This window comes from Paramisgurnus dabryanus, chromosome 13, assembly GCF_030506205.2.
Source record: "Paramisgurnus dabryanus chromosome 13, PD_genome_1.1, whole genome shotgun sequence".
Lineage (NCBI taxonomy): Eukaryota > Metazoa > Chordata > Actinopteri > Cypriniformes > Cobitidae > Paramisgurnus > Paramisgurnus dabryanus.
In genome coordinates, this window is record NC_133349.1 from 23859518 (window position 1) to 23887133 (window position 27616).

Below are 27616 nucleotides of genomic sequence, written 5' to 3' on the forward strand. Positions count from 1 at the left end.
TTTTGAAGCCTAAAGTAGACATTGCCTGTCGTCGCCATCTTGGCGCGCGTCACGGCATCACTCGCGGATATCTGAAAATGGGTAAAGAGGCGGGACGTGGGTGAAGCTGAGGTGAAAACCTGAAACCACGCCCCCCTAGCTCGACTCTAGGCACAGCAGTGGCTGTTTAACAGTCCCTCAAGTGGCCACGCCCTTAATTATGCAGAACTTTAAGACTTAATATAATTTATACGAATGAGTTACAAAAAAAAATCACCCCCCTTCACAGTTGTCATGAAGGGCAAAATTAGCTATACAGACCCAAATAACTTTTTGTACCAGGCTGTAAACATATTTTCAACTGTAAAGTTGGATATAGTGGTCTATGGGAATTGACTCCCTTTTGGAGCCAACCTCTAGTGGCCAGTCGATGAATTGCAGTTTAAATCACGTCCACATTGGCTTCCTCCAAGAAATCGGAAGGTTGCCCCTTTGGTTTCAAATCCCTGAGCTGTCTGTCATCCAGGCGTGCAAACCAGAATATAAATACACCAGAATATAAATACATTTGTAACAGAGTGCTCCAAAATTAAGATTCATTTATTAGACAGCTGTTTAATTTCAGAAAATACAACTCTCTGTATTGCAAAATATATCATTTTATGTTTATATGCAAGATGGTTAACATTTCTTGTTAAAACGGGCCTGAAAAGGAGACAGACACACACACACAAGTCTGAATCAATAGATTATGTTGCTTGTGATCATAACACAAGCTAGTCTAATTCATTTCAACACAGTCATTTCTGAGACATATAGTTAAATACAGCAGTGACTCTGCATACTGACACAGTTTTAAACAACACAATGAATTGTTAAAACTGATATTTATAAAAGCATCTGTTGAATTTCACAGGTTAAAGATGCTAAAGGATGACACTAATACAGTAAGTCCAAAGCAGAATGACCTACGAGGTTGCTTACAATATTCGACATACTGTAGTGACTGAATTCATTTTTTTAAAAGATCCACATACATACGAGATGAAACCTGCACTGTAAACCATTTCTTTTGTAACACTAAAATAACAGCGTGAAGACAGCCGCTTTCATTACTGTAATGCAGCTTATGCTGCTGATACGAAAACGAATGAAGTCATTCAAAAATTCCTATCTGTCAACATTTTCTCCCAGTAACATTCTCACATCTACGTCTATTCAGTAGAAAATAAAAAAGTTAATAAATAAGTACACTTCCTTTACGTTTGCCCTGACTGGATAGCTAGTGTATGTTTGCATAGTGACTGGTGCTCCTGGACCAGCAGGTGGCAGCAGCACAGGATGTCCAGTGTGTGAACTTCTGTCCTGTGCCACTGACCAATCAGTGCTGATGATGATGATGACGATGCAGGTGATGTGATGGGTTGCCTGGGGAACCACGTGACTCAGTAAACCCAGTTCAAAGGAACCCATTGCGGTTCTGCGGTCAGCTGCTCCACAGCTGCCTGTAGTTTCTCAAAGGCCTTGTCCAGATTGTCATTAACTATAGTCAGATCAAAGTAGTGACTGTACGCCCGCTTGATCTTTGCACTTTCGTCCACTGTTTTCTTTAGGTCCGTTTCCTAAGAGATGGGAAGAGAATGGGAGTATGAGGCGGTTTATTTCATTTTTATAAGAATAAGTTCATAAAGAATTGAGACTGACCGTCAGTAGTTTGGTTGTGATCCCAGCATCCACCACAGCTTTGTGCATGGCCCGAAGTGTGTCCAGCTCCGGGGCAGCGATGAAGACTACAAATGGCATAAACTCTGAAGTCTTGAGCACCTTCAATGCCTGTGGAGCAAGTTTATTAAATAACTGAGAAGAGCTGGGAAATGTATGCGTCTTAAAGGTCCATTGTGTTTTTAGCAACTTCTAGTGGTGAGATTGTGAATTGCAACTGTATGTAAATAATTATGGTTCAATTTAAGGTAATAAAAACAATACAGTTGATTATGTAAGGTCTTTATACACCACTGATAATAAAGGTTATGTATATTATATTGCATTTATGTCAAGAGATCCTTCTAAAAGTTACACAATGCACCTTTAAGTACCATATGTGGATCTTCAATTTGTTACACTAATAGAATAATTTGTAATTATTATTTGTCAGTCACCTGTGGGTTGACGTCTAATATGCAGGTGCGGCCCGTGCGTACCACCTCGTGTATGGAGTCGATTTTGGTTCCGTACAGATTGCCGTCATACTCGCCGTGCTCGAGGTAGCGGCTGGCTTTAATGTCCGTCTCCATCTCCTCCCTGGAAGCGAAGCAGTATGACTGGCCGTCCTTTTCATCGTCGCGTGGCTGACGAGAAGTGACTGGGAGAGAGATCCGATTTTCAATACGTTAGATTTTCTGGTTAAAGTGACAATGAAATGTTAGTATTGTTTATAGTCATGCTTTAAACTTACAAGGTACAGTCGTTCCGTAATGTAAAGGGTTTAAAACGATCAGACGGTTCTTGAGACTCCGCCGGCCCACACCTTGTGCACCAATCAGCACGAGAGTTTTTCTCTGGAATGGAGGCATCTTTGCTAATTCCTCGTAGATCTGTAACTCGTGCCGATCAAACTCTATCAGAGAGAGAATTTTTTTAGATTTGAAAAACTCTATTTTACATTTTCACATAAGGGTTTGTGTATTTTTTGTGCTTTTATATGGACAAAAAGTTATTTTATTTATTATACATATTTATTTATAAATAAAACAAATTTTTCCAAAGTTACAGAGTCCTGCTCGATTTCGTTGGCTTTGAGTAAAATAATGGAAAATTTTTCATAAGATCCCCTGGGATCAATGTGTTAGCATGACAGAAGCTTGATGCTGTTGGGAGAAGCCAACATTTTTCTTCTCCCGAGTGGCTCTCACGTAAATTATTCGATTTTGATGGCTTACGTTTCTTTCCCATCACAGAAAACCACCACAGGTTTATCAATGCCATCAAAAGTATTTTTTTGTTTTTGTTTGTTTGTTGATGAACAAGTACAAAGTAAAAAGAGGAAAACTAGGAGTCTGTGTATTTAACGCGCCACCATTGTTTGTTTACAATGCTTGGAATGGTGCGCTGTGATTGGTTAAGTGGATTTATTGCATTCTGCAGAGAAGGAGGACTGCCGTTTATCGTGTTTTGGGAAAAAATTGAGAAAAGATGACAGAATAACACGACGGATATTGGATTTTGCATAAAATTAAGAATTTACTTTTTAATACTGACCTGATATAATACTGATTTTGGCAGGAACTCATTTTTTTTTAAATGCTGTTTATCGTGTCTTGGAACCAATCTCTTCCATTGCACGTATGAATATATTTATTATAAATGTTTTATAAATAACACATTTTTGTTCAAAACACCAAAAAGCAATCCTAACCTGCATTCTTCGCTGTTAAGTACATCATTTTCTTTTTCTTCTTTTTTCCAGTTAATGTCCCACAGAGAATTCCTAAAAACACAAAAAAATTCCCACAGCAGCTATATTAGCTCTAATGCTTACATCACCTATATATCATGCACAAACGCATAAAAAAGAAAATTAAGAATTAAAGGGCCCATATTATGCGAAATTCACTTTTACAAGGTGTTTGGATATAAATGTGTGTTGGCAGTGTTTGAACACAACTATCCTAAAATGAAAAACCCACTCTCTCCTTCTTTAATCCTCATTAAACAAAAGCAGTCATGCTGTTTTGATTCTCTTGTTAATGTGACGTCACACAAACAAAGCCCCACCCACGGCCACTAACTCACTGGTTAATTTTACCCAAAAGCTTTTTTAAATTTATTTGTTAGCACTTTGTAGCACTAACGCGGCTAAATTACCATTTTCTCAGACTGTAGTCACATGATCTAGATCTGTTTTTAAGCAAATATTCATTAGTAGCTCATTTGCATTTAAAGGTACACACATGAAAATAGCGCTTTTTTGCACTCCCCCAAATAGGGGCATTTTAGACATGCTATAAATTATCTGTGGGGTATTTTGAACTGAAACTTCACAGACAAGTTCTAGGTACACCTGACATCTTGTAAAATGGCCATAACATGTGCTCATTAAAATTAAGTTCGACATTTTTCCCAATGAAAACCCTGAAACAGAAAGCATGTGACAAAGCTGTCAATCTGTAACAGAAACTACATTCCCACACTGTACCTGAGCCGTCCAAGTCTCTCCTTACAAACGCCTTCCTCTTTTCCTCCAGATACTGACTGGGGATCAGTCCAGTATGGCCTCCTTTAACATTACACGCCTAAAAGGAAAAAAACTATGACTTAAATATATTTATTTATTTATTTATGTCAAGTTACAGGACCAAAATACTTGAAAATTATTCTGGCTCCTGTGGTTCCCACCTGCCACCAGTTGGGGTCCTCCTTGTTCACTATATGCAGTATGTCTCCTTTAGAGAAAGCCAGGCCCGCCTCCTTACAAGGAATCAGGTTGTCTGTGTCAGGATTGTAATTGAAATGTGGCTTCAAATACACCTAAAGGGCAACACATGTGTGTTATTCCTGACATTGTATCATAGCCTGCAGGGGAAAATAATTTACTATAATCAGTGTTGCCTTCTGTCAAAAAATAAATTAAAGGATAATTATAATAAACAGACTGTAACTTTAAAGCTGATTATGTAATATAATAAATGCCAAAGGCAAATTCCTCTTTCAAACGGCCAAGATTAAATCTTTAGTAAACTGTGGCATAGAAAATAAATGACATTTTCTCATATCTTTAAAAGAAAAAACAAGAGAAACAGATACAGGTCACGTTGGAAATGCATTATAGAGGACCTCTTAATAAAGGACAACAGCATGTGTTCATGTGAAATATTTATGGATCCTGCTGATCTTTATCAGTGACTGTAAACATACAGCGTCTGCTTTCAGTATATACCAAACCACTAAGTAAAGTTCATGTCTAAAACAGAGAAACATTTGGTTTGGCACAAGGAATGATACCCTTTAGACCCTCTCCCCCCGCGTTTGCTCTCTGTGTTGTTTTTTTGCCCTGCATACATATTTATTGAGAAAATGTGGGTTGAGGACAAATTTGCTTTCAGGAGAAAACAATTTGACATTCATGCCCATGCCCACAGATCGAAGGCACAGCAACAAAACACAGACAGTGTTATTCTAAGGGTCATAAAATGCATTTAACGCACCCGAGTGCTGCATAGTCACAAAAATTATCATTTTAAATGCTTTCAGGCCTTTCAGACAACTTAAATATTTAAGCATGCAAAACAGATCTCGATGCAGAGAAGTTTTGTGTGTGCAAGCATGACTGCATGTGTCTAAAGCCATTGCCCAGAAATACTTGAAGGCATCAGATAGGGCACAAATCCTACCTGGGAGTCAAAAATGTGGTTTTTTTTTACGGGAATAGATGCCATTTTCTTGTATTCTTGTGTCTATTAATTAAACTGCTTTTATAGCCTAAAAGTTGTGTTTACCTTGGCTTGTGGTGTTGCTGGAGTACAGAGGGGCGAAAGTAGTGAAAACACGAAACGGAGTTTAAATTATAATGGACTCAGAATAAGCCAAGTGGAATGGATTTAAGGAAGCTGCAGTGTGGAAATCAAGTTTAGTGCATTTCGAATTTCATTGCGCTAAATTAGAGAAAAATGGACTGGATCATTGGTCTTAAAAAGTCTTTAAAACATGTTTGATATAACTTCAAAGCACTTTTTTTACATTTACAACTCCTTCTTGAGAGAAACTCCAGGATCTCTTTCTCTCCAGACCCAAAAAATGATGGTGTATGTGTCAGGCTCCTCCCATCTGCCCTACTTAGCACAGGTTGTGTTATTAATAGGTATAACCATGCTCAGTTTCAGCCCGATGGCATTCAGAGTCACCCGCAGGGCACCTCCTTCACCTCCTGAAGGGCAGAATCAGGCCGTACATCCAAAACACAACCCTGTTCAAGGCAAAGCAAAGATCTGAACTGTACTGTACTGTATCCCCCGGGAGGTTAAACATAGCGCTAAATCAGGACTATTGGACACGGGCACGTAAACTGTGCAGGACAGGATAGGCTTTGTACTCTTGGTCTCCTCATTGGGGTCGTAGGTTTGGAGAGGTATTGGCAGTTCACATGAGGATGCATTCTTGCATTCATCAATTCAAGTCTTGTTTAACATCTTTGTCTACCTAAAGAGGTCAAACTAATGCTTATATGCAGTGACTGGCAAATAAAAAAACTCATAATGTAACTTATTCAGATTTTTGCATAAAGGTGGGTGAATGTCAGTGCCCTGAAGCATCTAATAATCTTAATTCGATCTCGGGCCATAAAAGTCCTAAGCGGCATTAAAGAGAAACCAGTGATGTCTTAATCACTACCACAGCACAAAACCACAACTTTTCGCACATCTTAAACTATTTAATTTCCATAATTGTCATAATTCAAGAATTTTTGTCATTTTGAATCTAGTGGTTTTGCATCACATGCTTGCATGCTGACCTGTGCGGATGGGGGTGCATCCGTGTAGCTGGGCAGGATTTTTAGGGTAATGCTTCCGTTGCAGTCCCTCAGAATGTGCTGTAAGGCCATGGGGTCCTTTCCCACCTCTCGGCCGTTCACTTCCCGGATCACATCTCCTGCATGTAGCATCCCCTGCCTGTCAATCATGCTGCCGTGCATAACGCGCGCGATGACAAGGTCACCATCCTCCACCCGGAATGTTACACCCTAAAAGAGATACGTATGCCATGAATCTCCGGAATACCTGCATACACTAAATATTCATAGCTCTTCATGTACACACCTTTCAAAAGCGACTTGTTTTACAAGGTGTGACAAGTATAAACAATATGAAGGCACAATGAAGGCTATATCTTAAATCAAAGCATAGACTATAATATAGGCCAGACGGGATTGACGAATCTTCTGTGAAATGGAGAACACGTGTCACTCACCAGTGGCTCTCCGGCCTTCTTCTGGATGCTGATCATGCGGACCGTGTCAGTTGGCATGAGGGATGAGCTGGTCATACTGGTGCAGGTGGTGCTGGTGGGAGGAGCTTCATATGACTTAGAGGCCACCTTGTCGTGAGCTTCTAACAGGGACTGAAAAAAATAATTAAATTACATTCACTAACAAACAAATGGGTCTGTTGTTGTTTATACATTTTACAATGTTTTCACACAAAATTATATTGTACTAAAGATAAAAAGCAATTATAAATCCAAAGAACAGCAGTTGGGACTTAGATTAGATTTAAAAGAGACAATGTCAATATTTCTGCACAATGCATTTGTGACCCTGGACCATAAAACCAGTCATAAGGGTCAATTTTTGTGAAAATGAAAGCTGATTAAATAAGCTGTTTATTGATTCATGGTTTGTTAAAAAGGAAAATATTTGGCCAAGGTACATTTATCTGAAAATCTGAAATCTGAGGGTGCAAAACATCAAAATATTGAGACAAATTGTCTTTAAAGTTGTCCAAATGAAGTCCTTAGCACCAACTGTTACTAATGATAAATACATTTTTGATGTATTTGTAGTAGAAAAATTAAAAAATATCTTTATGGAATATGATCTTAACTTAATATCCTAATAATTTTGGGCAAATTTTAAACCATACAATGTACTGTTGGCTATTGCTACAAACATACCCGAGCTACGTATGACTGGTTTTGTGGTCCAGGGCACATTTCCAATTGAACATAACTGTAAATAATATATAGGCGTCCTTGAATTTCTATAAATATTTGGGTCAATGACGTGGCGTTAATTATTTTGTGTATGTATGGTTCAATTAAATGTAAAAGGATTAAAATGTCAAAATAAATTTGCAGATTACTTGCATAAATTTTCTTTTTTGAGGACCAAGTCTAAAATTTCTGGTTTTATTTCATTTTGAAAGAATATTTGGGGGATAATTGGAAAAATGTCAGTGTGGTGTAACCGGTCTGTGTCAGTTGGTATAACTAGTTTTTTTAATGAAAATATTTATATATTTTATAAAAAATGTGGACTAAAATATTATCATGTAGTGATAAATAATTTATTGTAATAATATGATTTGTTTACATAAATTTTTGCATAATTTGTCAAAGATTATTTAGAAAACAGTGCTGTTTTCAGCATATGTCCGGACCAATATTACAAAAACACATAAAAATTTACATTTAGAAATAACTTATAAAATTATATTTTAAAAGGATTTTTTTATGATTATGCTTACATGTCATCAAGGTGGATAAAATATTTAATATTTCTCATTCTTTGGCGCACTTGGCGTTTACACCATTTGACATTTTCAAGTCCATTCCATCTTAACTTTCATAAAAATGGTGCAAATGTAATTTTTTATTGCAAAAAATCAACATAAATACACTATGTGCATTGAAAAATACCTGATTCATGCTTTTAAAACAAATTTTTTTTTTTTTTTGCATTTCTCATCTTGTCGCTGACCCATTTGTTACTTAAACTATAAATACTTTACTATACGTTTTGTTCTCATAATGGCACTGTAAGTCTCAATGACCAAGACAAATGTCTTGTTAATGTAAACAATAACACTAAAACTCAACCTGATCTCTGGAAAAAGGTCAGAGAAGTCATACAGCACCAAAAAGTTTATGCCCATGAAAACCTTCATAATTTAAAATCTATCTTTTCATTAATGTCCAAAAACTGATGAAGTTAGCATACCTATTCTCTGCTTTACTAGTAAGGCAGCATCCATTTCCAATTAAGTAAACTTTATACTAAAAGAGACCCAAAGACAGAGAGAGTTTGTGGTACCTGAAAGTGCGGTTCCTTCAGTATCGTACAGAGTTCTGCTGCGTTATCATCATGACAGCTCAGACCGCTCATATCAGACAGGATTTCACTCACTAACTCCACATTATTACTCTGCACCGCCTCCAGCTTAACGTCCTCCAATCGCTCATGAGCCTAAGAGATGGGGAGTGGCCAAAACAGCTTGAGCAACTTGCCAAGAGTCAGATTAATGGATTTACCTAGATTAACTAAGTACATTTTAAACCAATACATTTTTGGGGGTGCAAGTTTTGCGACATGAAACAACTGCAGATTAATAATCATGATAACAAATGATCTGATACATATAAATGTATGCATATCCACACAGTCAACATTGAAAGGTTTTGTAATCGGCATGCAAAAATCTGCCTACCAAAAATGTAAAGTTCACTAATAACTGTAAAGTTATGACTAATCAAATATACTAAAAAAAATTATTTTAAGTAAATTCAAGTGTGCCATTACGGACTGTGGAAAAAAGGGGAGCATAGCATTAACCACATCAAAGCAAAAATCAGATGATGCAGTTGGGCTTGTGGACTTTTATTTAGTATAAAAATTTACACATGTCAACATTTAGGCATTTAGCAGACGCTTTTATGCAAAGCGAATAACAAAAGTGAGGAAGACGACAAAGCGATTCATAGGGAGGTTATACAATGTCACTTGCACTTGGTGAAGCTCAACCAGCGTATCTCACAACCTAAACAATTTCACACAGCTATATTAAGAATAAGAGGAGGCCTCCTGTACATCACATTCTGATGACCTTTGACCCAGCAAACAACCCCAAGACCCCAGCTTACCAATCTATGTTCATATGTGGCACGATATCTAAAGAGGGATTTGTTACTGTTATCTCAAAGCTCGATCTTTTAGGTATTACAAATTTTGCTTGAAGTATTAATTTTTTATATTTTTATGAAAGTGGAATATTCCTTTAAGCAAATTAATTATTCGTAATTAATCCTAACAATATTCATGATTCTTATAGCACATCATGTCATATGCCAGCAAGCTAATACCTTAGCTAGGGAACGGACTATAGGGCTTTCCATTATACCACGGAGGAAGATGAGGTCAATGTCTTTGGCTCCAGTTGAAGGCGGCAGCTCCTTGAGGTTATCCAAGACTTGCTGCATGGCTAAGGGGTCAAACAAAACACATTTACATCAAAACTTAAATAAAATAAATATATACAAAGGAAACAAAATAGGGTTCTTAATGACAAACAAGTTTAAGCATACAGATCTGATGTGGGATGAAGCACATGAAGTGCTTACTGTATGTGTTTATCCTATACACAAAACTGTAGATACCCTTGCCAAAATATAAGGGCAGTTTTCTTAGACAGGTTTTAGATTAGTCCAGGACGAGGCTTTGGTTTTATTAGTACTTTTTACAAACATACTATACAAAAAAAATCCTAAGACAAAACAATGGCACTGATATATTTTAAGATATGTCAGGGCAAGAAGTTTTTAAATGAGGGCAGCTCAAACATGCATTTTAGTCTGGGACTGGGATAAGCCCTTGTCCACAAATCTTTTAAACCGAAGTTTGACATTTCACCGTCAATGCAGTGCAATAATGTTTGTTTTTTAAAGAGGTTTCCCAAACTGTCGATGACACACAATGTTTTGTTAGTATCAAAAATTACACTTTTTAGGGAAACCAACCTATAGTGAATAGCTTATATATGGTGTCTTTCTGTATATTAAGTAGCTACGACATGGTACTTTCTATACAGCTTATCACTGTGTGTGTATATATATACACATACAACACATATGGCTTCTCTATTTTGGCCTACTTTTTTAAAGACACAATGTCATTTTTACTCACAGAGGCTGTGCTGTATTGTGGAATGAGTCACGGCTGTGGGTGTTGTTCGGCACGACAACAGTTAAACAAATTCAACTTGTTTTTATAAGTTATGTCAATTTTTCAAAGGTAAAACTTAAAAGAATAGGTTAAATTTACTTACAAAACCAAGCTGTTTTAACTTCATGCTGTATTTTATTAAAGTGTGAGGTTTATTGTAAATAATTGGGATGGACATGGTCAGAAACAATGCTCAGGTAGGCCGTGGCATTTAAACGATGCCCAATTGGCACTAAGGGGCCTAAAGTGTGCCAAGAAAACATCCCCCACACCATTACACCACCACCACCAGCCTGCACAGTGGTAACAAGTCATGATGGATCCATGTTCTCATTCTGTTTACGCCAAATTCAGACTCTACCATCTGAACGTTTCAACAGAAATCGAGACTCATCAGACCAGGCAACATTTTTCCAGTCTTCAACTGTCCAATTTTGGTGAGCTCGTGCAAATTGTAGCCTCTTTCTCCCATTTGTAGTGGGAGAAAGGTTGTGCGTGTTGTGCTTCACAAATGCTTTGCTGCATACCTCGGTTGTAACGAGTGGTTATATCAGTCAAAGTTGCTCTTCTATCAGCTTGAATCAGTCGGCCCATTCTTCTCTGACCTCTAACATCAATAAAGGAATTTTCGCCCACAGGACTGCCGCATACTGGCTGTTTTTCCCTTTTCACACCATTCTTTGTAAACCCTAGAAATGGTTGTGCGTGAAAATCCCAGTAACTGAGCAGATTGTGAAATACTCGGATTGGCCCATCTGGCACAAACAACCATGCCACGCTCAAAATTACTTAAATCAACTTTCTTTCCCATTCTGACATTCAGTTTGGAGTTCAGGAGATTGTCTCGACCAAAACCACACCCCTAAATGCATTGAAAAAACTGCCATGTGACTGGTTGATTAGATACTTGCATTAATGAGAAATTGAAAAGGTGTTCCTAATAATACTTTAGGTGAGTGTATATAGACCGTTTCAGCAGTAACAACATAAACAAGCGGCTTTCTGGGTCAACACGTAACTTCCGGTAAACTCCTTCAAAAATAAATAACACTAAAGTCCTTTTAAAGTAGTTTATTTATATAACAAGCTAAATAAACAACACGTAGATTACTTAGGAAACCGAAACATTTGTTATTTTCAACGAGGTATTTGTTCAAAAGTTCAGTTTAGAAACCAGTCAGACCATTAAACAAACAGAAACTGGAAGGAAAGTTCAGACCAAACCCGTAATCGCATCCCCACATGTGCGTCCAATGAAGCAGTCTATAAAATCCATAAATTAATAAATCTATGAAAACTGTGGCAAGATGCTTCTCCAAGAGTAACCTCATATCAATTCACCCATCATTGTCGACCCCGTTTAAACCAATACTAAGCAAACCTACTGCTATCCAGAAAACGACAATTACAAAACCAATTCATATGCATTACTGAATCAGAAAGCACTTAATTATAAACAACTTGAGAGGCTAGGAAAGGGCATATTCATCACGAAGTGGCCTCATTTGCCTAGCACAAACATGATCCATTTCCACCCACACCAAGACCTCTCCCATAATAAAGCAACAGAGCATACATCAGCAGAGAAAGTGGTGTGTCAGTGGAACCAACAGTAAAAAAAAAATTACACTGTTCTGAGGGTCATACCTGCGAGAAATTCAATCCGAGACATTCACTTTCATCAGCACTTTTCTATAACCACACCAACCTGCTCGTTTCTTTCTCTATAGAGGCAGGGTGTGTTAAAGCTCTGTATAGCTGGTACTGACTAAGGAGGTTACATTTGAGAGAAAGTGTTGTATAGCTGGAAGGATCAGTAAATTTGTGATTACAAGTGTGAGTAATATTCTAGTCATCAACCAGGTCTCATTACTCAGAAAGGTAGTAGTGCATCTCTCCTCAAAAAAAAATAAAATAAAACTGCATGACTTAAACTATTATTCATGTACACAGCACAAAGCATGCAGAACAAGCTACTCACCAAATGTCTAACTTTTAATATGAGCAAATAATAACAGTGATACCATAAAAAGAATCATGAGTCACTTTCTAACAGGCAATTATGATATGAAGCCATGACCACTGTCCCATTTTATTGGATGATGGAAGAATATAGCATCCTATAAACCTGAAACAGGTTCCAGGGTGCTTACCTGTGCCAGATTTGGCATTGGCCAGAGTCATTATTCCTATATCGCAGGGCTAAGACAAAATTTGTCTTGGATAGTAATGAGAATCAAGCACCTGGGGGACAGGATAAAGCAACAAGAAATAGTCCATGAGTATGTTTTGTTTTCATTAAACCTCAAAGCAAAAAAGGACAGAGTGGGGTGTACAGTGGCAAGAAAAAGTATGTGAATGTTCTGGAATTTTATGGTTTTAATGTGTCTAAAAAAATTCTGATCTTTCATGTCTTTATTGAACACACTCATTCAACATGGCAGTGGAAAAAGTAAAGAAACTTAGAATGAATAACTGGTTGACCCCCCTTGGCAGCAATAACCTCAACCAGACGCTTCCTGCAGCTGTGGATCAGACCTGCACATCGTCGAGGAATTTACTTTACTCCAAAAGGTGGATTTAGTTTTTCTGAAGCCATTCTGTTGTGGACTTGCTCCGGTGTTTTGGGTCGTTGTCCGGTCGCATTACCGACCTTTCAGCTGACGTACAGAAATTCGCAAATTATCCTTAAGAATTGTCTGGTATATTTGGAAATTCATCTTCCCCTCAATGATTGCAAGCTGGCCAGGCCTTGATGCAGCAAAGCAGGCCCAAATCATGATGTTTCCTCCACCATACTTTACAGTTGGGATGATGTTTTCATAATGATATGCCGTGCCCTTTCTACGCCAGACGTAGCGCTGTGTGTTTTTCCAAAGTTCAATCCTAGTTTTATCAGTCCACAAAACATTTTGCCAATAACACTGCAGAGTGCCAATATGCTCTTTTACAAACTTCAGGCATGCAGCAATCTTCTTTTTAGTAAGCAGTGACTTTCTTCGTGGTGTCCTGCCGTGGATACCCTGCTTGTTCAGTGATTTATGTATTGTAGACTCATGAACAGAGATGTTAGCAAGTTCGATGCCTTCAAATCTTTGAAATCCCAATGTCCTCAGTGACACTCTTCCAAGGGAGGTCCTTTTTATTCCTGTCTCTATAAGAACTTGTGTCGTGTATAGCTCCAGATGGCTGCTCACGGACAATATCAAGCCTTCATGGTGAATGAGTGACTACGGGCGGAGCTGCCGCCACAGCAGCAAGCAGGCTCCTGATTGGTTAACACGGCGCAATAATCCGCCAAAGTTCAAATTTAAAAAGCACCATTCGCGCGTCCATGCCATACGCTCAATTTGCAAATGAGGCGGAAACGCATCTTCCGCGCTAAACGCCTCATTCGCACCGCGGGATCTCCAGACGCGCGTCAACGTGTCTTCACATTGACTTAACATTAAAAACACTCGCGCTTGCCACCTCTACCGCGGTTGGTGTAAACGCAGCATAAGACCAGTGTTATCACCTTACAATAAATAATCATTCATAATCAATATTATTAATCAACTAACCTGCACCGCTTTTATTACCTTAGAATGAGCTGTTTTTATCTTCATACACCGCGGGCTGCCTTACACGGAAGTCGCCATTTTGCACCACCATGTTTCTACAGTAGCCCTAAATGTACAAACTGTTCAATAGAGCGTTTTTTGTCACTAAGTTTGTCCTATGGCTCCTACCGTTGCTTCTCTATGCATTTTAAAAAGGAGGGGAGAGCCATTGGTTGCAATTCACAATTTCACCGCTAGATGCCGCTAAAGTCAGTTTTAAATGCAAAGTGTCCATTTTTAAGCTTTCACCACTTAACACACCCCAATAATACAATAGCAATACATTTTAATGGCACTTCTAACCACATCACATCTATTAACCCTTTAACTGACCTGCAAAACGAATGTTCACTGAACCTCTGCTCACTCACTCTCTTCTCATCTGGAGCTCATGAAGACAACAAACACCTGTGACAGAAGACGTTTTTAATAAAAAAATAGAAAAGACCCACCTGTAGGCATTGTGAACTTGGGGTACTAAGCGCTAAATATGGGGCTTTTGTGGTTTATTGACTGTGCAAAGTTCCTCTGATTGTAAATAAAAACACTTCCACATGCTCGTGCAGGGTGGAGTTTGTTTACACTATTTATATCATCCAGCTACACTGATTTAAAAGAAGTATTTTTAGGGAACTACAGAGATTAAGTTTAGAAACGCTCTTAGAACACACTTGATTTGTGTCTTAAGGAAGGAGAATGGACTTCCATTGACTTCCAAGTCAGGTTTCAAGCGACAAATAATTGTTTTATCAAAAGAATTTGGTTGTGAAATTTTTAAGAACTCATAGACTTCATTACTTAATTACAATGCATTCAATATTAATCTAATAATTTTCCCTGGGAGTTGAACCTATGGTGTAGGTGTTTTACCAGATAAGCTACAGGAACAAACTTTGAATAGTTATCAGGTGCTGACTCATCTCTGTGACTTTCTCTGAAACATACAGTACACTACATTCTATGTTCACACAAGTAGCCAGAGGCCAAAAAGCTGAAGAGAGCAAAGCTATGCAAAGATGTTTCAAAGTGGAGGAACATGTAACCGTAAGCTCATATTATGAAACATAACAACATATACAAAACAACATGAAATTTTTGCACAAGCTGGTTTCAGTTCGAACTTACTAGAAACACAGCGATGTTGATGATTAGCCAAAACAAATAGTTTTTGCATGACCCTTTAAGGTTTTAATCTAAAACCTAAAAGTTGAATTTTAGTCATTAAATAAATTAAATACCCTCAAACCTTCATTGTAAAAAAATATTTGTTGGTTCAACTTACAAAGTAAATTGCCTTGTAAATTACTTTAAAATGAAAATTCTGTCATCAATTATTACTCATCTTCATGTTCTAAACCTGTATGAATTTCTTTTTTCTGATGAACACAAAAGAAGATATTTTGAGAAATGATAACAAACAGCAGATAGTGACCATTGACTTCCATAGTAGGAATTAAAAATATGATGGAATTTAATGGGTACCGTCAACTGTTTGCTTACCATCAATTATCAAAATATTTTCTTCATTTATCACAATACTTGCAAAATATTTTTCCTACTATGGAAGTGGTCACTATCTGTTGTGTGTTTATCATCACTTCTTATGTTGTGACTAGTAGCTTCGCATCATGCTCCCTCGAAAAAGAAGTCACCAACCGCCACTGATCTCGACTGTGACACCACAGTTGGTGCTATGTTGTGATTGGCTTGTTTTCTAGCAGTCTTTTACGTGCACGAGGTCTACATCCAAATGAGGAAACAAACGCGTTTGAGGCTTACGATACGTCATTACTATGTACAGAGCTCTTATTATTCATCTATGTCTAGGTTAATACAGTTTTACATTCTATGGACCCTTTAAATTCAGTCATACGTGTCATTACTGACTTGAACAAGTGTGTAGGACATGTGTGGTATTACTTAATAACCTTTTTAACAAGAATAAACAACGTTGGTGAAGCTGAGCTGCTTTATTGAATTTTACAGCAGACAAAGGGTAATAAAACGGCATTTTCCAGTGTCACACCGCGGTCAAACACCTCTTTACAATCATCACCATGGCATACTTTAATATAACCTGACATTGGTAAGCATTTAGTATGAATTATACCCTATCCAGACACGGAAACAGGTTATAGTGGGATATAAAAATCAAACAAGTTCTGCAACACGTGAACAATGAGCACGTTGTCTTATTACACGGCATACTGTACAATGTGAATGACTATTGGTGTCTCTTTCGAGGTTTTCGCGGAAACAAATGTCGTCACATTACAGACAACTAACCGTAATGTTAGGTAACCAACAAACTATATGGTTAAACTTCGCGTTGTAAACAAGTTATAACGCAACAGAGGTATTTACTGACTGTTGAATTGAGCTGCTCTCATTCCTGTGTGCAGACAGTGTAACGTTGACTGTGCTCGTTTTGTTAAATGTTTTCAGTCATTTGAACCCGCTAACATTACTTTCGTATAATTTATGATGGCAACACTACCGCACGTGCGGCCCATTCAACTTGCAGGAAACGCGCAGCGCGTGGAACTCACAGATCACATTGCTCGTGCTGTGCTAAAACCGTTCTTGTACGCGTACGTAACGCTTTCATGTACTTAAGTTACTATATATGGTTCAAGCACACAGTTTGTCGAGGTTCTTTAATTCGTGGATTGGATTATATGCAACAGTTAGCTGTAATACTAGTGTAGCCGCGGCACGCTAGCACCAATCAGCTGTTCAATAGTAAACGGCTAACTGGATTTAGCTGGTTAGCGCTCCAATCAAAAGTGTCCTCACACAGCTGTATAGATAGCCACGTGTAGACCCCCTCATGACCCACACGGGCACCCGCACCAACAATCGCAAGATCAATGGTCACCCAGTTAATTGTGACTTACCTCACTGACCACCGGGTGGATCTGTGTTCCCTTGAAATATTTAAAACCCCATTAATTTCTAAAGAAGACAGAACAAGACACTTCTCCTCTCCAGCGCTCTGTCAGTCAAGACAATCGGACTGATCCCTTTCGATGACGCCAGAGCGAGATAGCCAATCAAAGCAATGGAACGTAAAGCGGACACGCCCCCAATACAGTGGGTTGTTCTGTAGAGTTACTATCATGGCAATGCAAGAGCGACTCATTCGAGAAATATGTGAGGCGAGTTCATGACTTCTCCGCCCCCTATTTGCTTTGTTAGGTAAGGGTGTATCCATTCCTCCTGCAACATAGTTTTACAAAATTGCTTATAATTTAATAAAATATCATTCATTTAGACAGAATAGATTCATTCACAGTAACAGAAATACACACCTGATGGGTCTTACGTGCTATCTTTTCCAAAAAAAGTTTTAAAACTAGAATCAAATAAAAATGTTTTTATTCTTTTGTATTTTTACTACATTTCTTGTCCATGACAATGCATCACCAACACACATTTTCTCAGCGGGATATTTTATAAAGCTCCACCTCATAATTATTTTGTCCTAAATTTCTTAATCTGTTTTAGATGTTATACATATTGTACAAATCACCTCGTCGATTACGAAAAAGAAAAGAAAAAACAATGACAAAGCGCAGGAAAGTATTTGACTTTAGATTTAACCATTTATTAGAAATGCTGTCAGACATTATTTAATACCCGGATGTTAAGTAATTATTATTATATAAAACACCATTCAGAAAACACAAATGAAAGAATCTGTATACTTTCTCAAGTTACTATAATTTATGTCTGTAATTTAAAATACTACTAATAACATTAATTTATGCAATGGATTTAATACACAAGCATTTAATACTTAACACCATAATATGATATGATCAAAGTGAGAACACAAGTGTCAGAGCAAACGTTTAAAGCTGCATACTGCCCCCCTCCGGTCATGACTGAAACCATGTGATCCTCCATCACCAAATGGACATGTCATCATAACTACCTGCTTCATTAGAAATGTTCTCTGGTGTCTCTCTTGGCAGCAAATCCAAAAATACTGTGTCAGGACTGGCTCTTTTCCCATACCTTAAATAGGTTAAGACAGAATAAATGAAAATAAATGAAGCATTGTAGGCTACTACTACATACCTTTAAAATTGTAATAATTCTGATTATTAAACAGTAAATATGTATTATTGTTGTTTATGAAAGTGTTATAATTGTTATATTATATTTTTTCTAAATACAAAGCCAATTTATAAAGTGTATATTATACAGTGAATATTTTCTATTCTTGAATAATGTACTTTTTATGTCTTACCTTTGTCGTGTCATGAGATTTATATAATGTCGCAGAGTCGTGTAATATTTGGCAAGGTTGCCAGCAGGAACGCTTTTGTACAATGTGGATGGATTAGCATTTGTTACTGTCACCAAAAAAACAGCAATAGCCAGGAACATTACCTGAGGAGGCATCTATATAACAGTCAAACATGGCATACAAAAGTTTATTCTGATAAAGATATTACAAGCATCTGATTTAAAGTTTAAATAGCCTAGTCTTGACATTTTTTTAACAATGACTTACATTTTCAGTTATGTTCCCTAATTAAAATGATAGTAAGTCGTATAACTTAATATCTGAAGACTAACTAATAAAATAACATACCTTCATCCGATGATTGATCTTGTGGAGTTTGATTGACAGCGTCTATCTCTCGGTGGTTTGTGACTGAGCGCATGTGCTCGGGGTTCTTATAATGGGTAGGTGCGCGTGTCTTCAGCAAGGGGGCGTGTCATCACGTTTACAAGAGCTACAAGAACGTATGATTTCCAGCACACTGTGTCCGTCACAAAACAACCTAAGAGGGTTAAATTGGACATTTCCTCTAAGGACCAAAAATACAAGACTTTAAAGATCTTTCAACTAGCTAAGGTTAACAGATAATATGGGCAGACTTTTTGAATTGGGCAATTTTAAAGTAAGGACTTGTCAGATGAATTTGTCAGTGACTGAAATTGCAGCTGACATCCTTTCCCGTTACGTTGATTAGGCCTGGTGCAGAATAAATCATCACATGGAGGAGAACTTTTTACGAGAAGCCATGAAAAAAAACCTCATACATCAATACATATACTGTAGTGACAGAACTTCACTTTATTTTGCCTCTATATATTTATTTTCGGAACACAAACTAAATCGAACAAACAAACACCTCTTGGTTGTTTTCTTTTTTAGACACAATATATATATAAAAAAAAAGATTAAACATGAAATGGAACATTTAAACAGCGGCTGACAGAAAGTAGTCATCCTTTAAGGTCTCAGGAGCAGAAAGTCCTCCAGAAGAATTCAATAGCTTTGTGAGAAGCTTTTGCAAGTTGTCATCCTATAAAAAGCACAGTATAGATGAATATGAATAATGACAAAACTAAATATATAAATAATTGCCAGCTAAAATCATTCGTTATAAAATCAATGTACCAGATGCAATCCAGTGAATACTAGATTTTGATTGTCACTCTCTAGTGTTGCATTAAAGTCTGGAACATGCAGCTGTGAAAGAGAATTATTCTTTACTAATTTGCAAAAAAATATGGACATTTATTAAAAGTGGATGATTTGTGTGACAGTTCTACCCAGAGCATGATGCCTCCAAACGCATACATGTCAGTGGCTGGGGAAGGTGGATGACCGTGCCTCAACTCTGGAGCAACCAGACTGATGGATCCAGCCACCATTCCACTGTCAGTTGCCCTCTGCTCCTATAAACAATTAGGAAAACAAGCTTAACCTTCAACAGAAGATTAAATCATAGTTTGCTTTGATTGAAAGTTTCTATTTAGTGTATGACAAAAAGATCCATCAAGTACTTACAGGTGTCTTTGTGAAATCATAATCCCCCACAATGCCTTTCTCTCGACCAGTGACAAACACGTTGTTGGGATGTAGAGATGCATGAGTGACAGATGCAGCATGGAGACTCTGTAGACCCAGAGCTACGCCTCTCATCACCTTCACAATCTCCTGCACAGCCACATCATCATCACACATCAGCATGTAAAGTGGACCACATTTTTTGTAAACGAGTTACCTTTGAATACTTTAAAGATAAAATGGGATATACATGCTGTGTGTTTTATGTTAAAGTCGCCATTAACAGGAAGTCCCAATCGACTTCTGCATTGTGACATATTTCAGTGAAACAAAATATCAAACAAGGAAAATAGCAGACTGACTCCTGAGTTGGAGGGGGCGGGGTTAACAGATGCTTTGCCAAAACACAATATTTTTATAATAAACACTGCAACATATGCCATTTAAACATAAGAATTGCCCGTTTTGATTTAATGGGGACTTCAAACTAACTATCCTGTCTACAATCCTACACTTTACAAGCGATACATGTACTCACAGAAGAGGACAGTGGGGAAGATTTCTGAATGGCTCTGAGGTTTGCATTAGAATAGTGTGGGACCATAACGTACGCCAGTGGATCAGACTAGACAAAAACACAGACATTTTACACAGACAAGTATAAACAACACTGAAACTTATTAAAATCAACTTTGGTATGTTATATGGGAAATGAGTGTCGTAAGAAAGATACTTTGCCGCAAAACAGTGCCAAAAGAGGCACCGCTGTGGAAGGATTCTCCTGCTGAGCTGTGTGATACTCGGCAGCTTGTTTAAGCATCTTCTCCTCCGACTCTTCATCCACTGTGTAACACTGAAAATAACTCAGATTGTAAGAAACATTTATCAAAGCTAACAAAGTAAGAGACACTTTATCCACAGTTAATGTATGTATGAAAATGTTTCAGGCCAAAACTGCCATAAGTATCAACTAGTTTTGATCCACAAGTTAAAAACACTTTTAGTAGTTTTACCACCAATGACCACTAGGTGTCATTGGTTTGTTGCATACTCTTGTCACAAATTGATACATTACTGTCAATGCATTATGACAAGTGCAAAAAGGTTTTGAAATAGAAAAACTACACTATTAGTGCTTTTCAATGATAAATAGTTTGGCACAATTCTTTAAGTTTTAAAATCGGCTATTATAGGTTTAATAGTTATGTAAACATTTTGGGCCCACATGTGAGCCAGTGACAATAAATGCAAAACAATATTATTTTCTATGAAACCTATGCATTGTTAATTAAGTAAAAACTATTTGAACCTTGCAGCAAAGCAAATTAATATATATACAGACCTTTAGGACAACTTTCTGTCCCTGGAAGTCTGTGCTCAAAAGAGGTCTCCTCCCACTCAGCTCTTTCATTGGCTCTGCATCAAACATGTCTCTGTCCAAGCTCTTCATTAACAGCCCTGCAGAGCTCTGAAACCATTGAGAGAAATCAACATCCATTCCATAAACTGTCTTCTTGTCGATTAAACAACGAAATAGATCTGAAAACAGAGATGTCCCTTTACAAGTATAGCATTTTGTTTGAGGCAGAACCAAATACAATAAAGTACCATGTAGCTGTTGATATCTGCATCAGGGTACAACATTGGTAGCTCAGGAAAACCTCCGTTCACCAGATCACACAGCATTAACTGCACATCAACACATCATGTACATTTCATTTAAAAGATTAGCTTGACTTATTTTTTTTAAAGTATACATACTGTAGTACATTATTATATGTGCAGACTTTAAATATTAATATTAAATAATATTAAAATTAAATACATATTCCTTCTTCTCATGGCTGATTTCTCGAAAGAGAGCGTTCCTCGTCTCAGTGATCTCCTCCTTCTTCTTCAGGATCTCTGGCAGGTCTAGTTCTTCTGCCTGCCAGAACCGATCAACAGATCAATTCTACTGTACCCAACTCATTTGTTAAACAGTCACAATAACCAGAGGCATTACTGTACTGTAAAGGGGTAGCAATAGCAATGATGCATGCAAAAAAATGGAGATACGTAATTTCCGTCAGACAGTGACAATAAACACCATGCGTTCTATATTAAATGATTTTGGGAAACGCATCCTTATCGTAATTAATAGTTCAGGCAGAACTGATCTCACCTCCTCCAGACAGCTGACCTCCACCAGTTTCCACCGGAGCTGAGATCTCAAGCTCCGGATGTGCTTCTTCACTGCAAGCAGCTCATCTAATTTAGGAGGACTGCTCTGCCATTGCTGCGCCTCCTGCTTAAACTGGAGTTCAAATCGTGTGGGACGGGTAAGACAAACTTTTGAGTAAAATAAGAACAAGAAGAGTAAGACCCAGGGCATCACTTACATTTGTGTTGAGTTCATACTTCTGCCTGATGTCCTCTAACAAACTTTGTTCTTTTCGAATGTCCTGCATGGCTTTGTGAACGGCATTAAACAAAATTTTTCTCTCCTGGTTCTCCTGTTCCTAATCAAACAATAACAAAATATTCATTCACAGCATTTCATGTGCAAATGGGCCATTGTACCAGTAACTCTCGGATCAACTCCTGAGAATGAACCTTGGTATAAGTGACCCAGAACCTTTAAGGCAACCCACACAAATACAGTTTTAAAAGAGAGGAAGAGTATATAAATATAGATGATAGGAGCACAATGTGTAAATGTTGACAGAAGCTCTTACGGCGAAAGCAACGTTGAGTTCTACACCCACAGCAGCGTCAGCATTCATGAGGATCTCATATGCACCATCAGCGACATCATCTCCAGAAATTTTCTCCATCAAACATACAAACTAATAAAATATATTCATGTCTTTCACATTTGGAGCAGAAAAAGCAAATAAATATATTTAAAATTCTACCAGTAAAGCAGACATACCTTGCTAAGCCTGGCTGCCCAGTTGCTAACAGCCAGCAGAGCATCATCAGTAGCTTTTTGCACATTTTTGATTTTCATGAATTTTGCCCTCTTCCACTCACAGAACTTCTCAAAAGAGTGTTCGTTCATCTGCTCCTCCGGCGAAACTGAACTAAACAGAGCGGTCAACGATGACTCAATTTCCTGAAGAAATAAACAGCTTGGTTAAAGGGTCTATATTATGCAAAATCCACTTTTACAAAGTTTGAACATAAATGTGTGTTGGCAGTAAGTGAACACAACAACCCCACAATGAAAAAAAAATCCACCCACTCCACCTTTTTAATCTCCATTGAACCAAATCAGTTTTATTAGATTCTCTTGTTAATGTGATGTCACACTGACAAAGCCCCACCTACAGCCATTGACTTGAGTGGTTAGTTTTACCCAAAAGCTTTTCTAAAAACTGATCCCTCAACCCACATAGAACTAATTGACAAGGTAAAACAATTTCTGTAGCAATCGATATTATGACACGACTGTTGTTAAAAGAGGGGACTTGTACTGAACCCAGTACATTTATTTCACAAATACCTTCAGTCTCTCCCATCTTGCCTTGATAGTCAGCCTGTCCACCTCCTGCTGGAAGTCATCCACAGCAGTTAAGAGAGCAGCACGTGCTTCATCTCTCATGTTCACCAAATGCTTAATTTCCCCAATCTGATACATGAACATACGTGAGCTTATCAGCACAAGAGTGATTCCTGACATTATCTGCTGTATGTAAACTCATTTTATGAATTCATTCATCAAACTCACGGTTTGACAGGCTTTTAGATTCTCTAGGGCTTGCTCATAATCTTTCCACGCTAGTTCAAGCTTCTGTGAGCTCAGAGGCATTGAGATCCTGCAATTCATGATGACGGTGATGGATTCAAGAAGGTGATCCTCAGCATTGGGACATGAATGACTCTCCCTAGGGTTGTAAGCCAGAATAATAAGCAAATGCATATCTGAATCATTAAGACTTGTGCATTAAACAATTTTAATATGTGACCCTGGACCACAAATCAAGTCCATCGAGATTTATACATTATCTAGAAGCTGGATAAATAAGCTTTTGGGTTGATGTATGGGTTTGATAAAATAGGACAATATTTGGCCGAAATACAACTAACTATTTAAAAACTTTTAGAAATATTTAGAAAATCGCCTTTAAAGTTGTCCAAATAGTCCAAAAAGTCCTTAGCAACACATATTTCTAATGATAAATACATTTTTGATATATTAACGAAAGGAAATGTACTAAATATTTTCATGGAACGTGATCTTAACTTAATATCCTAATGATTTCCTAACAATACGATGTATTGTTGGCTATTGCTACAAATATACGCAAGCTACTTGGTCCAGGGTCACATGTGTGTGTGCTAAAAATATCTAATTTATTCATTCCTAATTCATTTTTCTTATAAAATCTTGCCTTAGTTTCCTCAACGAATCCACTTTTTTTGCCAGCTGGGTAATTTTGTCTGCAAATGTTGAAGGATGATTATGTTCAATCTTTTTTATCTCCACACAACTCAACTTCACTGTCTGCAAAACATAGAGAAAACCTTTGTTGACTTAACCATATCATGTATACAGTATTTCACAATACAGTATGTCATTTTCACCACTAGAGGCTGGAAAACAACAACAACCGCTACAGCTTGAAGATGCTGTATGATGGGAGTTGTTGTTTTCACCTTCAATATCAATAGGATTTGACCTGAAAGGACTCACAGATCAATGTTCATGATGATGTATTTCACAAGTGACATTCGCATAAACATGTAATCAATAGGGTAATTAATAGGGTAGTTTTTTACTATTTAAAAATATTTATATATATATATATATATATATATATAAACTGTTTCACAGTTGTGTTTTTGGAAGGATTTGGGTGTTGATTGTTTAACGTCTTTTAAAGGCACAGTCAGTATGTAAGATTTTTGCATTAAAATATATATAAACCACTGTGCTAGTTTTTATATATAAAATATAAAAATACTAAATGTATATATTATTATAAAATATAATAATATATATAAAACACTGTGCTAGTTTTTGCATATTTTAATGCAAAAATCTTACATACTGACTGTGCCTTTAAAAGACGTTAAACAATCAACACCCAAATCCTTCCAAAAACACCACTGTGAAACAAAGCCCCCAGTACAACCCCACTGGCACCTGGAGCTCCAGTCTGGCCTCCTCTAGCTGTTGTCCCAGGAGAGTTGCGTGCTGCTGGATGGCACATCCTTCTTCCTTTAGCTTCATGATCTCCATCTCCTTCTCTTTTATCACCTCTCTCATCCTCTGGGTGTACAAAAAGTACAGCAGACACAAATTATCTGGCATGTTTTCACTTGCCAAGAAGGGTGCAACAGGGGTTTTCACATATAGAATATTAATGATACAACCAAGTGTGATTTCTTGCTTGTGGTATCATGATAACGAGGCAAGCATTTTTAATTCTTTAGCAGGGTACGAATAAACAAGGAAGAGTCTAGAAATTCTTCATTATTTTACTCTGAAGTTTTCTTGCCGTTAATATAAATATAAATAAAACATTTGTAATATGCCACCTGGAGTTCAGAGTTGGTCTCATTTAGTCTCTGTTCAGTTTCATGAGCGTTTTGCTGTGATGTTGCCTTTGGAGAGTTGATTTCTTTATGTTCCTGTGCGATATTCAGTTTCTCCACAGGCTGGAGAGCAATTGTGGTTTTCTGTTCCCTATATGAATATGAAGAGTAACACGGTTTAGCACTTTCATTATATCTACATATATCTGCCCATTAGGCTTTAATTACAGCCATAATGTGAATTACAAAAATGAACACAAAATTATACATATAAAATGTTACCCTTAACAAAGAACTAATATTGCCTGTATTTTTAAAAAGAAAGTAAGATTTTTTTCCTTCCTCTTGTAGAAAGTGCTTTGAATAAAAGTGTCTGTTAAATGGTTACATGTAAATGATTGACCCCTTACTTTATGATTTGAGGCTTCTGGTCTGAGAATATTGGGCGTAATTTGGGCATGCATCCCAGTGGGGACCCAAGTGTCTCAAATTCCCTTGAAGGGCTCCTGGCGGGCCATAGTCCGGTGTGCTCTTGCAGGTTTACTGGGGGGATGGAAATCTCCCGATTGCCTGGGAGGTTTACTTTGGCAAACTTAAATTTCAACAGCTCCTCACCAATATCAAGATTCCCCTGGAAGGCTTCAACCAGTATGGTTCCATCAAAGCAAACTGACTTTTTATGGACACGTAACTTTTTTCCGTGAATGATATTTTGGAGGAAAGACTTCCCCTAGCAAATGACACAGTGTAAGGGCACTTAAACACTCAGAAAATAACACAACAATATTGGTCAGGAAATGAGAATCAGACATTTACAGATACATTTAAGAAGCATTCAAAATGATTTACGAGGAAAAGTCTTCTCAAATACCTGTGATAAAAGAGTTTCCTCTTCGCTTGACACATGGAAACCCCAGAACTTGTATTTTTTGGCAAATCCTGGTGTCTGTAAGTCTTCTGGAAGTTCAACTAATTCTGATCGGCTAACAATCTCCATATTTCCATAATCAATGTACAGAATGTAGAACTGGGAGGAAAGACAAAGCATGGGTCATGTGATTTTCATGAAAAGTATATTAGCATTAAACTTTGTATACAAACCTTGTCATCTGTTTGCTGTTGCACTGTGCATCTGTACCAGCACTTGTCCTCTGAATACCGTGCCCCATAAACCTACACGTAAACAAAAATTGTGATGTTTACATCTAAACATTTTTGTTTTAGACCTTCACTCACTTATTTAACCTTAACTTGCCTTTTGTGCAGTTGGTCTACCCATCAGTATGGGGGCAGTGGGGCATTTCTCTAACAGCACAGCATCTATCATCTCACTTGCTTTGTCTGTCACATTCTGATAAATGTTGATTTTTGACAGCAAACATAACCAAACTACATGTTAGACGAACATATTGTGATAACAACGTATACATTGATTTAACGTTACCCCCTTAATGCAATAATAATATGGTTTAATGTAAGGTAGCTACTAGGATGGTAAACGTTTGGTTACCTGAGCCCAAAACGTGATGGCATCCACAACATGGGTGACAATAACCAGCTCCACTAAATCATAACAACCATAATATTAACAGATAAAAATTACATAATCAACTCCTACGTAACGTTATACCGCAGACAAAGAATATGAACTTTTAAAACAAGAAGAAAAGCGAAAACTTACTTTTTTCAGGCTGAATCTCCGACTGATCCATGGGATCTAGTTAATATAACATGTTAGTCATTATATTATTGGGTTTGTACCGATCTGAATGACAGTTGTGTGTTTTTAAATGATCGACGTTTGTCTTACCAGTTTTGCTGCCGTTGATCCGCCACGAAGTCACACGAGCGCGCGCGCTAATTAAGTGTAAATCGTTAAATTGTTATGTTTATAATATTTCGTGGATTATTCTAGAAAAATTTGCTGATTGTGTAAATAAGTAAGTTCTTTAGAGATGTGAAATGACAGAAGTATCGCTCTCCTGTTCAGGA

The 27616-nt window shown here is 37.4% G+C and overlaps 2 protein-coding genes and 1 long non-coding RNA gene across 5 annotated transcripts; all 3 read right to left on the minus strand.

The window, feature by feature from the left end:
- Positions 1–561: 561 nt before the first annotated feature.
- On the minus strand, positions 562–17458 carry pals2a (protein associated with LIN7 2, MAGUK p55 family member a). 3 transcript variants are annotated; one of them, XM_065246053.2, is made up of 14 exons: positions 17187–17458; positions 14623–14697; positions 12841–12931; positions 9829–9947; positions 8783–8935; positions 6943–7092; positions 6488–6715; positions 4375–4506; positions 4175–4271; positions 3395–3466; positions 2435–2596; positions 2139–2341; positions 1684–1812; positions 562–1601 (listed from the first exon to the last, which is right to left on the minus strand). In XM_065246053.2, exons 3-14 carry the CDS (start codon positions 12869–12871, stop codon positions 1425–1427), a joined length of 1653 nt encoding a protein of 550 aa, XP_065102125.2. In that variant the 5' UTR covers positions 12872–12931; positions 14623–14697; positions 17187–17458; the 3' UTR covers positions 562–1424. The 3 variants fall into 3 exon arrangements, with proteins under 3 accessions (XP_065102125.2, XP_065102126.2, XP_065102127.2); XM_065246054.2 differs by lacking the exon at positions 12841–12931 and having other exon boundaries at positions 17187–17451; XM_065246055.2 differs by lacking the exons at positions 12841–12931; positions 14623–14697 and having other exon boundaries at positions 17187–17453.
- An 803-nt stretch (positions 17459–18261) lies between these two features.
- Positions 18262–18937, minus strand: LOC135743576 (uncharacterized). Its single transcript, XR_010530544.2, has 3 exons — positions 18893–18937; positions 18545–18616; positions 18262–18309 (listed from the first exon to the last, which is right to left on the minus strand). It is a non-coding gene; the product is annotated as an uncharacterized lncRNA (long non-coding RNA).
- Positions 18938–19402: 465 nt separating this feature from the next.
- stk31 (serine/threonine kinase 31) lies at positions 19403–27336 on the minus strand. Its single transcript, XM_065246056.2, has 24 exons — positions 27306–27336; positions 27135–27187; positions 26880–26975; positions 26726–26797; positions 26496–26651; positions 26035–26354; positions 25628–25775; positions 25233–25358; positions 24478–24590; positions 23814–23970; positions 23589–23714; positions 23016–23198; positions 22819–22929; positions 22483–22602; positions 22266–22397; positions 21927–22028; positions 21710–21790; positions 21444–21569; positions 20835–20954; positions 20640–20726; positions 20102–20251; positions 19864–19989; positions 19709–19780; positions 19403–19613 (listed from the first exon to the last, which is right to left on the minus strand). Exons 1-24 carry the CDS (start codon positions 27334–27336, stop codon positions 19509–19511), a joined length of 2913 nt encoding a protein of 970 aa, XP_065102128.2. The 3' UTR covers positions 19403–19508.
- Between the last annotated feature and the right edge of the window lie 280 nt (positions 27337–27616).